The 13435-nt window shown below is 42.0% G+C and overlaps 1 protein-coding gene across 3 annotated transcripts in view; it reads left to right on the plus strand.

Moving 5' to 3' along the window:
- ENOPH1 (enolase-phosphatase 1) overlaps positions 1–10810 on the plus strand; it is a 28250-nt gene extending 17440 nt beyond the window's left edge. For all 3 annotated transcript variants that reach the window (XM_010983486.3, XM_010983476.3, XM_064485800.1), the window contains exons 3-6: positions 178–380; positions 2361–2493; positions 4401–4524; positions 9700–10810. In XM_010983486.3, coding sequence (XP_010981788.1) covers positions 292–380; positions 2361–2493; positions 4401–4524; positions 9700–9839 — 486 coding nt within the window. In that variant the 5' untranslated portion in view covers positions 178–291 and the 3' untranslated portion in view covers positions 9840–10810. The remainder of the gene's footprint in view (positions 1–177; positions 381–2360; positions 2494–4400; positions 4525–9699) is intronic.
- The last annotated feature ends 2625 nt before the right edge of the window (positions 10811–13435 follow it).

The raw sequence follows: 13435 nt of genomic DNA on the forward strand, positions 1-13435 counted from the left end.
GTTTCTTTTAGGAATCATTCAGATCAGCGCCAGAGTGTAGGATACTTTAATTTGTGATAGTGCTTTTCAGTGCTAATGGTAGTTAGAGAAAGTTGGTTGGCAAGTTTTTGGATATCACTTAAGGGATCTTTTTAAAAATGAGCAAGAAACAAATTTTGTGTTGTTTGTGATTTACAGGCTGAAGAAGACTCCCACTTGGATGGGGCTGTCCCGATCCCCGCAGCATCTGGGGACGGGGCGGACGAGTTGGAGCAGCTGATCCAGGCGGTGGTAGATAATGTGTGCTGGCAGATGTCTCTGGACCGAAAGACCACGGCGCTGAAACAGCTACAGGGCCACATGTGGAGGGCGGCCTTCAAAGCTGGGCACGTGAAGGCAGAGTACGTAGCTCCCTAAGTGACTCTAAACACTCCACCAGCCCCCAAAGCAAATACGTTTTTCACTAGTCCTCGTGTAAGTTGTATGGTTTATAAAGTAGATAAAAACAACATTCTTTTTACTCTAACAAGTGTTTCATTTCGTTTCGTTTCGTTTTTCAAGGCTGGGGCCAAAGCACTTCACCAGATAAATACCCCTGACCCAGTGTCTGTCTTTGTGTGATGCTTGTAAGACTTTTCATCCCAGTCTAGAACAGCTTCCTAGAAAACGGCAGCCTCCCGGAACTGAGTCATGTGTGATCCTTAGCATATGAGTGATAGCACTGTTGGGCTGCTTCCCAGGACCATGAGGTTACCTGCTTTCTGTTCTGTTGGAGAAGTAAGAATGCTGTGAAGTTATGCACCCTGTCACTGTCACTGTGGGATTACTCAGTGTCAACAGTGCCACTCTGTTCTGGGCTTATACAGCAACTTCCACAGACTGTGGCGTCTTGATTATGGAGTTCCTGAGAGCTCTCCTGCCGGAGGAGTCTTCATGAGTCCTGTATTGCTAAGAAGTTCTTAATAAGTCACTGCCACTAAAGATTTTAGGCCGTTACCTTTTTTTTTTTAAAATTTTGGGGGGCGGTAATTAGGTTTGATTATTTATTTATCTATTTTTTTAATGGAGATACTTGGATTGAACCTAGGACCCTGTGCATGCTAAGCCCTACACTCTACCGCTGAGCCGTACCCTCCCGCCCAGGCCATTATCTGATGAAAACCTAAGATCCAAGACTGTTACTAGCTGCCTGTATTTCTTTTGTTTTTCTGCCAAATGAGATGCCTTTCCTTTATGTACTTTACAGGGGCTTCCACCTTTTAAGGATGCTTTGGAATTTCAGGATAGGCCAGCGATCTGGGAATATCAGCTAGTTCACTTTAGGAAGCACTAAAAAATGTGGAGTTAGGAGCCTATGCTCGCAGGTGTTAGCCCCTCCTTCTCTTGGTCTTGGTTCCTTAATTATAAAACCAAGGGCTTGAAATAAATCATCTTAGGCTTCTAAGTCCTGCTTTGGAGCAATAACAATCTGTAAATGCAACACAGAAAAATCCTGTCTCTATGAGTGCAAAGTAACACGCAAGTAACTCAGTTACGTGTGCTGGTTTTGAACTAGTAGTTAATCTCTTTTCTTCAGTTCGTGCAATGAATTAAACTGTTTTATCCAGTAGAAGACTTCTCTGACATTTTCCAGTTCATCTTTTAAGGGTGACTACTGGTTCCACATCCCATGTTCATGTGCTGCTCTTCTCACCCATCTCCTGTGACATTGTTTCCACCACTGAACAGAATACATGTGAAACTGTGAACAAGACTATGTCAGGAATCAGAAAACCAGACACTTTGCTGATAGCTAACGTGAGATGGTACAAGTCTCTTAACTGACTTGTTACATTTTTTTTTTACTGTATAATAAAACTTCAGGTTTTCTTAGTTCTCAAGAAATATATTTCTGTTTTCTAACTAAACAAAAATTAATAGCTTTGAGCCCCATACTTTTTTTTTTTAATTGTTTGGTTGCAGATCTTTCTAGCAGCATTTCCATGTGTTCTTAAGGCACACTGAACATAATTGAACCTCTTCTTGTCATGAATTACATCAACAATTACACAATATTCCAGTATTATTGTTGTTTGCTTTTTTGAATTCCTGAGGAATCCTCTTTCTTATTTCATCTCTTTATCTAATCACTTTTTACTGTCATTAGTGTGGCTTTCTGTCAAAAACTATTCTGTTCACCTAAATTGCTGCTTCTAATCTGCTGTGATCCTGAAACTCCAGGGACACACTTATTAGATCTGCAGGAGTCCACAGTCTCATGGAGTTGCTTTTCATGGTGACCATTTGGGCACAAATAGAGAAACTGGTGGCAGCTGTCTGATTGGATTTCATCTGGCTAGATAACATGTTCCTGCATTTTAACTTGGTGGTCTTCCCTCTAGGTTCTTTGAAGATGTAGTTCCAGCAGTCAGGAAATGGAGAGAGGCTGGGATGAAGGTGTATATCTATTCTTCAGGGAGTGTAGAGGCACAGAAGCTATTATTTGGACATTCTACAGAGGGAGATATTCTTGAGGTAGGTTACCCGATTACTTTGCTTTCTGATACTATCAAAGCATAAAATAGTGAGTGTGAGTGCTGCTGTTATAAGTGAAATCAGCGTTCAGGTAAGTGCACGTACCTGTGCTGTGCAGGTTGTAAGAGGAGTGGGAACGCGGGAGACTACACTATGGAAGGGTGAAATGTTTCTGTGGTACCAGTCTTTGCTTGAGTTTCTTAAACTTTGTTGTACATGAGGATCACCTGGGGAGTTTGTTAAAAATGTAGATCCCGGGGCCCCGCTTCCTAGCAGATCTGAATCGGCAGGTCTGGGGTGTGGGTCAGGAATCTGTGTTTTTAAATACCACCCCCTAAGTGATTCTGATGACAGTAGTATTAGAACCAGCTATGTATGTGTCAATCACAGCTGAATAATCATGAGCTAACTGGTAAATCAGCTCTCATGTCAGTATTAGATCATCAGCCCAAAGGCAGTTAATGACATGCTTCTTTTGGTTATTAAAGTTATCAAGTAAGGTATAAAATAGTGGCACATGCCACCGTGCCCCCCAAAAAGGCACACAGACTTCTTGAATGTGGAAGAGTACAGGGTGGATTCATTTGTTTCTGGTACTTTAGAAAGAGACAGGTTTTATTTTAGCAGAATCAGCATTCTTCTGTAGGAGAACCAGGCGTGTTGTTACACAGTGATAAGTTCAGGCCGCTTATTAACATTTCTTGTTGTACCTGAGGAAAGTCCTGCTAGTTTTCTGTCTCACAGTCTCTGCGCCCCCTGGAGGACAGGGTGGTCGCTGGAAAAGGGAATACATTTAGGACTCTAAAAAGACTGCTGACTGAGTATAGGCTGAACTCAGTGTACACAATAGGTTACTCAGCCAACTGTTTTTTAAAAATAAATATTTATTGATCCTCTACCGTGTGCAGAGAACACTTTGGCTTTGGAGAGTGTCATAGTCTCATTTTACTTTCCTGCTTTTCATCTTAGCTCTAAAACAAATATTAAATCAGTAATAAAACCCTTTAATTGTTTGGTAACACTTCTGTGGATACAGGTAATAAGCTTTTCTGCTGTCTCTGATGAGACAGACAATAAGGTGATAGTAGACAGGACACCATGGTTACCTCCTGAGTTCAGTAATAAAAACTATTCTCCAGTTGCTCAGTGTGAGGCAAACTTGAGAGAGAAAATGTGCAAAACCATTTTTAATTTTGAAAATCATAATATTACTTTAATTTATCTTTGAGTACTGTTAGGCTTGTTTTTAGTTTGTGAAAAGTTTTGAAAGTATTCAAAAGATCATATTATAATAGTTGATCCTAAATGTGGACTTATTTTAATTACTTTTGGTTAAAATCAGTAAGTTCTATATTTGATCCCAATTATTTCTAAGATGTCAAAGGTATATACTAGCTCTTGGGTAGAATTTCAAGATGTTTTAATTAGAAAATGAAAGTTTCTTGAAAGTAAAGTAACAGCTTATTAATGAGGCAGGTTAGAGAAATCTGATCATTCTGGGGTCAAAAGGACAATGTTCAGAACCTTGCATCGGGGTGAAACCCAGTCCAATAAGTAGTTTGAGGGCATATAGTGTTTTATAGGATGGAAAGTTGGGCATATATTTTCAAAGATTTTGGATATAAAATTAATGCTAGTGAAAGAAAACCAAGAAGATTGTAAAATGATCTTATATACACTGAACTGATAGTCGTCTTCTTCCAAATGTTTATTTCTACAAAAACCTTCCTTTATAATTACTTTTTGTAGCCTCCATAAAATTCTCCATGAAGTAGACTTACAGGGAATATTTACTGAGTGGATGAAGTCACTGTGATCATCATGTATTTCAGAGAAAATGGATGAGAGACTGAGGGGCTGGGTTTCGTGTGTGTTTGTAGGATCATTCTTTTCCCTTCTCTGTTCAGCTTGTGGACGGTCATTTCGATACCAACATTGGACACAAAGTGGAGAGTGAGAGTTACCGAAAGATTGCCAACAGCATTGGGTGCTCAACCAACAACATCTTGTTTCTGACAGACGTCACCCTGGGTGAGTAATCTGACTTCTTGCATTGTATACCCCAGGGTAGATGAGCCTGGCATTGCAAACATTTTGCCTCCATAAAGAAAGTTCATGTGGGAAGCCCTGAAAAATGAAACAGGTTTATAAAAGCAAACAGTGAACCAGCCGACCCACCTCCCTCTCCATTTAGCCATCCTTGGGCTTGTGTGTGGGGAGGTGGCATTGGGAAGACTGATTCTTCTCATTTTAGCTCCTCACCCTCGGTTCCCCATCTTCCCTCTGTGTGCATGCGCACACGGATGAAACGGGAAAATAACAAAAGGCAGATGTAACGGTGGGAAGGGGCTTGCAGGCAAGAGTATGAGAGTAGGTGCATGGCTAGTGCAGGACGATAAAGTCACAGTGGACCTGCATCAAATGTATTTGACAGCAGTGAGATCAGCTGCATGCGCTCAGCAGGAAAAGAGAGAGAGAGGACTCCAGCTGCAGCGATTTTGCCTCATTGTCGTGCCAGCTGATGAGCACCGCCCTCGGTGGGGAGTCTCATCCTCGTCATCCCTCAGATGGCCTCAGTCCCCGGGCACCTCTCGTAATGTAAACCTCAGCCCCGCTGCACACGGTTCACTTGTTTAAAGACAGACATCCTTTTTACCCAGCCTGGCCCTCTTCATTATCTGTGGTGCGTTTTCACTATATGGACTGAATGTATAGCATTTATTTTGTATTTTTATTTTTTTTAATGGAGGTCCTGGGGATTGAACTCAAGACCCCATGCCTGCTAAGCATACACTCTACCACTGAGCTATACCCTCCCCAGGGCTGAATGTATAAAACAGCATATACTATACAATATTGGCAATTCAAGTAATTTCAAGAGTAGTTTTGACCAAATATAAGATGTACTCAAGCATGTGAGAATGTGAGTCCTACAGAGAATTACAGAAGGACTGACCAGTAGTGAAGGAGGAAGCAAGTAGCAGCAGGTGAAGACGGGGAGGGTGCCGGGGGAGGTGGGTGGTCTCTGCCCTGGTTGGCTAGGCTTTCCCAGATTTCCCCCTCCTGGCTGCAGCCTTTGATCTTGTGTCATTTTCCTTAGAGTCTGTGCATCTCCCAGGAGCTTACTTGTGGCGTGTTTATAATTGCACCTGTATTGGAGGACAGTTCTACTTTTTTGTGTTTCTTCCACTCACCTTGGATCACAAGTTTTACCCTCTGTTTACCCCTAGAACAGGGCTTTGTTTATTGCACAGCTGCTCTGACACTAGGCTCGGGGAGGGAATCAGGGAAAGGGGGCAGACAGCAGCGGGCGCTCTCCTGCCTAGTGGGCTGCTGGGCCCTGGGGGGAAGTGGTTCCAGTAGTCTGTAGGCTACATGCCTTTCTCCATCCCTTCTGCTGTTGTCACAGAACCAGAGTCACCCCCGCTCACTGGGACTTTCAGAGATAGGGCCCAGAGGCAGTTTGTGGTTGCTGGCAAAGGCATCTATCTGTGCTAGTGTGTGTGAGTATATTCTTTCTGCTGCTGACCCTTGAGCTTTGGTTTATTGTGTTAGGTAAAGGTTGTAGACATACAAGCAAGTATATACTAATTTGCTAAATGGTTTTTTTTAAAAAAGTCTTAACCAGCATTGGCCATCTAATACCTTCAAGAAGTTAAGATATGTTTTCCAGGGAAAAAGAGGTAGACAGGCTTAATTTTACCTGACATACAGTAGACATTCAGTAATTGCTAATGTCTTTGTTAAATTTCAGGTCTGGCTGAATCTAGACTGGAATTTTTGATCTAGGTAGATGGTACCAAAAAAAAAAACAAAAAAACAGCCATTTGTTATTTTGAGTTTTGGAGGCTCAGCAGATTTAGTGGGGACCTGCCCCTGTCCTGCATGTCCTGGTTGGGTCATCCTCTGTAAGTCAAAAGTTCTACAAACTGTCCTCTCATTTTTCTACATCCTGGAAAGCTTTACATTTTCATGTCTGACTGCACTGAAGGAGAGACACACAGACTCATGGACACATGGCTTCAGGGGTCCCTCGGTAACCAGGTAGCCAGGCCACATCAGTGTGCTGTAAGGGAGCATTAGCCTTAACAACAGCCATTTCTCCCGCCTCTGCTTTGAATGGTCGATGTACTGTAAATGTTTGCCTGTCGTATTTCTGTGTAGAAACCATTTACTGATTTAAAGCTACATTTTACCCTCTTCCTTGAATGGCTTTTCAGGGCTTAGAGTGGTGGGGTGGGGAAGTTGTTTTACTGTCTGTGTAGGTTAAGGAATGCCAGCGTTTCTGTGAGGAATGATCATTTGAAGACCTTTTGCTTTGTCTCACTCCTTATGCAGAGATAGGCCTTGTTCTGGTGAGTTTAACTGGTTTCACCTGTGAATTGCTTTTCTTTAATCATTCACATAAAGTGGGCTTTTGGAGATGAAAATCTGTGGTTTGCCCTGTGTTTATTCCCCTAGCATTTTGAATGGTAAGTTTCTGCAGGCTTAGAATTAGAGATCTGCTTTGTGACTGGAGCTCCCCACAAAGTCAGCCTGTCCTGAGCATTCTGGGACTGAATTCTTGATTCAATTTGTGACCCCCAGATTATCGCCCTACTCCCTGCTTTTTGGTTACTACTGATAATTGTAACCCTTGTCTGAAGACCACTGACAGCTTCTTCATGTTCTTGTCCTTAGCCACATTTGTTTCTAGTTGGCATCATAGTACATCTGTAATTTCAGGTCTTTCTCTTTTCCCTTAAGCCATTTCCTTCGGTTGCAGTCCTAGAAACTATTCCTGTTCTCCTTAGAGACTAGATGATCTCCAAGGTGGCCTCAGAATGAAGCTGGCTCCCTCTGAGTCCTCCGCCAGGCGGTTTTATTCCTGCCCCTCAGCTTTTGTAAGCCCCGCGCCCAGTTAGGCAGTAGGGCCAGAACGTGGCTTACCGGTAGCTGGGATGGGGCCGGGCAGCTGACTGCTGCCTTGCTCTCCTTTGTTATCTCTGGTCCTGAGTTTGGTACCATGTGTCCAGAATTCCATCGCCAAGGCAGAGTAGGAGACTGAGTTGATATCCCAAATAATACTCAAGTATAAAGAGAGAATGGCAAGCCTTTTTCCCTTTGGAGGAAAAAAAGAGGTCCAGAGTTTGAAATCAGCAAGTATTAGATAAGTGTCTTAATATTGTACAATTAGGGCAAAGAGATGCTTAGGGACAAAATTTGCCCCATGGTCTTCTTGGTAGGCTGAATGCGGAACAGCAACTAACTAGGGTCAAGTCCTACGTAGATCGTGATGGCTCAACTTGGTGGAGATCCTGGGTTGCTAGTCAAGAGGACTGTGCTTGAGGCGGTCAGGCTGGGAGCTAGGGGTGAGTGGAAGGCGGTGCTTCTGTTGCTGGACTGAGTTGCTTCTGCCGAGTTTGCCTGAGGAGGATTGTTGAGCACTTTTTTGCTCTGGAGGTGACACTCCTTTCACAGGAGGTAGGTAGGTGGTGGAGAAAACTCTACCCCGTTTACTCTTTCTTAGTACTGCTGCCCTTTAATTAATGCATTCTCTTCCTGTGACTGCTTTCCAAAGGTTGAGAAACTGCTGGGGTTTCGTATTACACCAGACCTAAATTCCAAAGATGTGTTTCAGGTTCTTCCCCGGTTTTGCTCTGTCTTTCCAAGTATGCCCCATCTCTCTGACCACAGACCTGTGTCCTGTCTCCCACACTGACTTGCTCGGTTCTTCCACTGTTTGCACGTGTGTTTTATGTCAGCCTACAGTGTCTCCTCTCTTGCCAGTTTTCCTTCCTTGAAATTTCTGATCAGAACTCACCATCTGTGTGGAGGAGTCATTTGTTAAATTGCGGATCAGTAGTTCCCTGTTGGGAACCTGAGGTTCTGCATTTTTAACAAGCCTCCAGATGATTCCCACACTGCTGGTGCAGGGATCACACTCAGCACGGTGATACTCTGGAGCAGGAGTTGGCAAACTTGTTCTGTAAAGAGCCAGATAGTAAATATTTTAGGCTTTGCAGGCCACACAATCTCTGTCACAACTATTCTACCCTGGTCCTTGTAGTGCAAAGGCGTCCACAGACAGTACGTCAGTGAGTGGGTGAGCTTGGCTGTGTTCCAGTAAGACCGTATTTACAGAAACAGGTGGCAGGCCATAATTTGCTGATCCTTGTTCTAGAGCACAGACTGTAGAGTCAGATACATGATTTCAAATTTTAGCTCTTCCACTTGCTAGCTCTCGGTTTCTGTATCTGTAGAATGGAGGTAGTAATACTAACTACTTCAGGGTTGTTGTGAAGATTTTGATGGGAATGGAAGCTCCACAAAGGTGGGAACTTTGTTTTATTCACGTATCTCTGGTCCTAGAATAGTAGCTGGCACCTAGTAGGTGCTTAATTAATATAAAGTATTAACGATTGTCTCAAATGGAAATAAAATGAAGAGAGGAATGTAACCCAAGGCATGTTAGAGATATCTCCTGCAGTACGTAGATTAGTTTAATTTGACTAGTCCTGTTTTTACTCCTGCCCATCCATGCAATCACTGATCTTAAGGCACTCACAGTCTAATGAGAGGGACAATAGGTAATAATGTGTCAAATCATGTTGTCTTGATAGGACTAAATGCAGGGTGTAAGTGGAGCACATAGGATGCTCTAATACAGATAGTAGGAGCTCTGGAAGATAGACTGAGCTGAATTATTAAGAGTTGGAATTTGCCAGGCAAAAAAGATGGTCAGGCTAGCCAAGACTTATGACGTATGTGGGCCCCGGATGTGAGAGCAGGTATTTTGGCCTGATTAGATCCTGGGATTCCATTTGTCCCGTATCTGCTTAATTGGTGTTATTCCTGACCGCTTGTCCTTTGGGGAACAGCTTGGTTCTCTGTAGGACTGATGGGAGGGAATGGAAGAAAGTTGTGGGCAGGACATGGTTCTGTCCTTCCACATTCATAAGTGCTTGATAAAGCTCAGGAGTCTAGGATGCACCGCCATCCTAGTCTGTCAGACACACTTATGCGTTTAAAAACTTTCTTCTATGGAAAATTAAAAATTGTATAGAAGGGTAATAAGTCAGCCCCCATGTGCCTACCTTCTAGCTTCAACAGTGGTCAAATCTGGGCCAGACTTGTTTCTTACATTCCCACATCCCTCTGATTATTTTGAAGCAAACCCCAGACATCATATTCTGCCATTTCTGACACACGTTGTGATTTTCACAGAGGCCAGCGCTGCTGAGGAAGCAGATGTCCACGTTGCTGTGGTGGTGAGACCGGGCAACGCGGGACTGACGGATGACGAGAAGACTTACTACAGCCTCATCACATCCTTCAGCGAACTGTACCTGCCTTCCTCGACCTAAAGAGGGTGTCTGAGGAAGACCATACTGTCTTCACGGAGTTGTCCCTGTAGTCTAGTTTTATCCTGATGGTAAGAGTAATTTGCTTAAAAAATAGGGAGCACACACGTAAGGTATGCAAGTGTGTGTGTGTATCTGTTCAGTTACCTTTCACAGGCACGCAAGTGGAGAAAAGAATCTCAGTTCAGTGAAGCGGAATCTTATTTAAAGATGCTTTATATGTAGAAATTGTTCGAACCCCCTGCTCTAACCCTTATTGAGGGTGAAATAGAGTTGATAGAAGGAATTACTATTATACAGGTCAGATGTGTTATGTTTATCAAGTCATGTACCAAAATGGAAAGGTAGGTTTGAGAAATTACTCAGAAGCCTTGTTACTTTAAAAAGTAGAAGTATTTCTAAGACATTCCTAATAATAACTTATCCCCCTTTTAAACTGTGAATTAGAAGATGGCAACAACTGAATTTCAAAACAGTGGCCTCCCTCTATACAAATGACAAAGCTATTTGTTTCTGCTCCAAAAGAGCAAAATTGGGAAAGGAAACTCGTCTGAGTCTTGATCAGTCAGGTGTCTGTTAGGTAAGAAACTGGCTAGTCATTGTGGCACCCACAGCAAGCAGTTGCCTTACCCGTGAAAAAGGTGCACTAACGTGACAGCTAAGATAGAAACGTGCTCCCTAATGTTTAACAAAACAGTCCTGATCCTACCAGTTGTTACCATAGATTTCATAGATGCCTTTCTAACTACTTGTTAGCACAGTTTGAGAACATTTGTTAATTGCTATTTCCTGCTAAAAACCAGAAAATTTACTAAAATCAGTCCACAAGGCCTAGAAGAGCCCTAATATGTAATATTTTCCTCTGAAATGGAGGTGAGAAATGTACATTTTTAAAATATTAACTATCCTGGTTCATTCTAATGGAATGTCATGTCAGTTTCATATGATGATTAATAAAAACATTTTCTTCTTCACTCAGTTTTATGTAGGTTCATGAACTGTATCACATACTGCTATAAGCGGAAGAGAAACTGAAGAGAGACTGGAAAAATGAGAATTTTATTTTAGTTTTTGCCTTAACCTTGTGTGTTTGTTTGATACGTGTGTGTGTGTGTGTTTTAATGGAATGCCAGTAGAAAATCATTGACTATTATTTGAGTTATGTGTACAGATAAGGCTCACCTCAGTTTATTATTTCATTTGGATAGTAAACATTCAAGACATGAATGGATTCCTTAAATTTTTGAGAATCTTATATTTGAAGTATAGAAGATAATGCTTGAAGGAGGCAATTATTCTCTTAATTAATCAAGAAAAACTAATGAATCCTAGAGGGATAATTTTGAAAAGGCTTTGAATCAAGAAAAGGAAGTAGCCTTGCAAATAGGAGAAGGCAGGGACTATAAAAGACTTTATGCTGATGGTTTATTATCTTCTAGTAGCTAATTAAGAAGTCTAAGGACTGTGAAGACATAGAAGAGTAGTAAAAGGGAAATGAATTTAAGTAAATCTTAGAAATGGGGGGTAATGGGTAAGTGATGGTAAAGCCACAAATGGTAAAGGATGAACTTCATATAATTTCTGAAAAAACTCATGGGAAGACAAAGAGAAAAGGGTCTCTTAACGAAAGTAAAAGAATAATTAGAAAAGTGAGGAAGGAATGAGAGACAATTATGCACCAGAGACTAGATTAGAAAGGAACAGGAGAAGGAGGGTGCTCAGTATCTAGCCAGCAGAGAACCGAGGTGGAGACTCTCAGTCCGTTTAGGCTGCTGGAACAGAATCTCAGACTGGGTCGCTTATAAACAACAAAACTTTATTTTTCACAGTTCTGGGGGCTGGGAAGTCCAAGATCAAGGTACTGGCAAATTCAGTGTCTGGTGAGAGCCTGCTTCCTCATGGGCTGTCTTTTCACTGTTGCCTCACATGGTGCAAGGGGTGAAGGAGCTTTCTTGGACTTCTTTTTTAAGGACACTAATCTCATTCATGGACCCAAAGGCCCCACCTCCAATGCGTCACCTTGGAGGTTAGAGTTCAACATAAGAACTTTAGGGGGACATAAACATTCAGTCTACAGCAGGAGGCATCCATGATAAAGAGGGTACCAGAAAAACTAGTTTATATGGAGTTGATGAGGATGGAAATGGATTAAAAACTTAAGAAGAAGTGAGAAAGTTGCAATATCAGATTCAGTTTGTCAGAGTGGGGTATGAAGGAAGGGAAATGAATGAGAAATATTTCTGAAGTGCTGAGGAACCCATTCATAATTAATGTGGTGGAAAAGGATCTTGAGAAGAACCTGAGTTTGTAAAGGAGGCTGGGGCATAAAGGAAAAATGCCCAGAGTCAGCAGTGATTTAGGAGGTGTCCAGATCAAATCATGGTCCTTAGTAAGGGAAAGAGGAAAAAAATCTCACCTCTGGAATTTCCGAAAAGAGACCAAAGGCACTAAATTTTCTCAGCATCTTGTCTGCAGAGAATACAGGGTACAAAGTCCTCTTAGTGGCCCTTTTTATTCCTGTTTGTTAATTCAGATCTCCCTTAGTTGGGCTCTGCCCCACAGGGTACTGTTTTCAATCTTGGGTCAAAATCCAAGTTGATTTCTTAGAAGAGAAGCCTCAGACAAAAGGGAATCTTTAATCTTATCAACACTTCTGGTGTAGCCCACCTTCCTGTTTGGCCTTCTGCAAGGTTGGCTTGAGTTGCTAAGCCTAACGGATGTCCAGTTTAGGGTTGTGTAGAGAGGTTGAGAGCCCTGGGCTTGTCACCAAGGTCGGTGCACAGCAGCCTTTGCCCAGCAGATGGCGCTGTTTCTCTGGAGACTATCAAGTGAGCTCCCCCACCCCAACCCCCAGATACAGCACATGGAGCTAAGAGGTAGCATTCAGAGAGAAAAATCAGTATATTTATCCTTAAAAAACCGTAGCATGATATTTCAAAAGTCAGAGTAGTTTGGGAAAAATGGCAGTAATCCTGAATGAAGTCCACCCACTAATATTTCTCTTCCCTCCTTGTCCCCTAAGTCACATTTAAAAAAAAAAAAAAAGGAATGATTTTTGAATAACTGGTCTTTCCAGCTTCAGTGTTAAAAAGAACTTGGTTTGGGATTTTTAAATTCCCATCAGAGAATGAAGTTGAGTGTAATATGTGCCAAAACAATTTGTTATTCCCACCACTCCTGCCTAGGTGGTAAACTGCTATTGTCCTCAATTTAACATTTAAGAATAATTTGTGGTTTTTGCTAAAACATTGGAGTAACTCTATCTAACAGAATTAAGATTCACTCTGCTTGCAGATTTTACCCAGGTTATTCATGTAAGTATGTATTAAGCATCTACAATGTGTTGTAAGGAAACAAAGTCCCTCGCTACTCTCATGATGCATCCACTTTTGGAGGAGGCAGCCAATAAATAAAAAACAATGATAACAGAACATTAGACACCACAAAATGCTCTGCAGAGAAAATAGTGTAGAGTGGCTTTTTACAAGGAGGGTGTTAAGGTGACATCTAATCCGAACATGAAAGATTAGATATGTAAGAAGCTAGAAGGAAGAGCATTCCACGAAGATGGAATAGCATATAGGAAAGATCTAGGGCAA

The sequence above is a fragment of the Camelus dromedarius genome, chromosome 1 (genome assembly GCF_036321535.1).
Source record: "Camelus dromedarius isolate mCamDro1 chromosome 1, mCamDro1.pat, whole genome shotgun sequence".
In the NCBI taxonomy this organism is placed as follows: Eukaryota; Metazoa; Chordata; class Mammalia; order Artiodactyla; family Camelidae; genus Camelus; species Camelus dromedarius.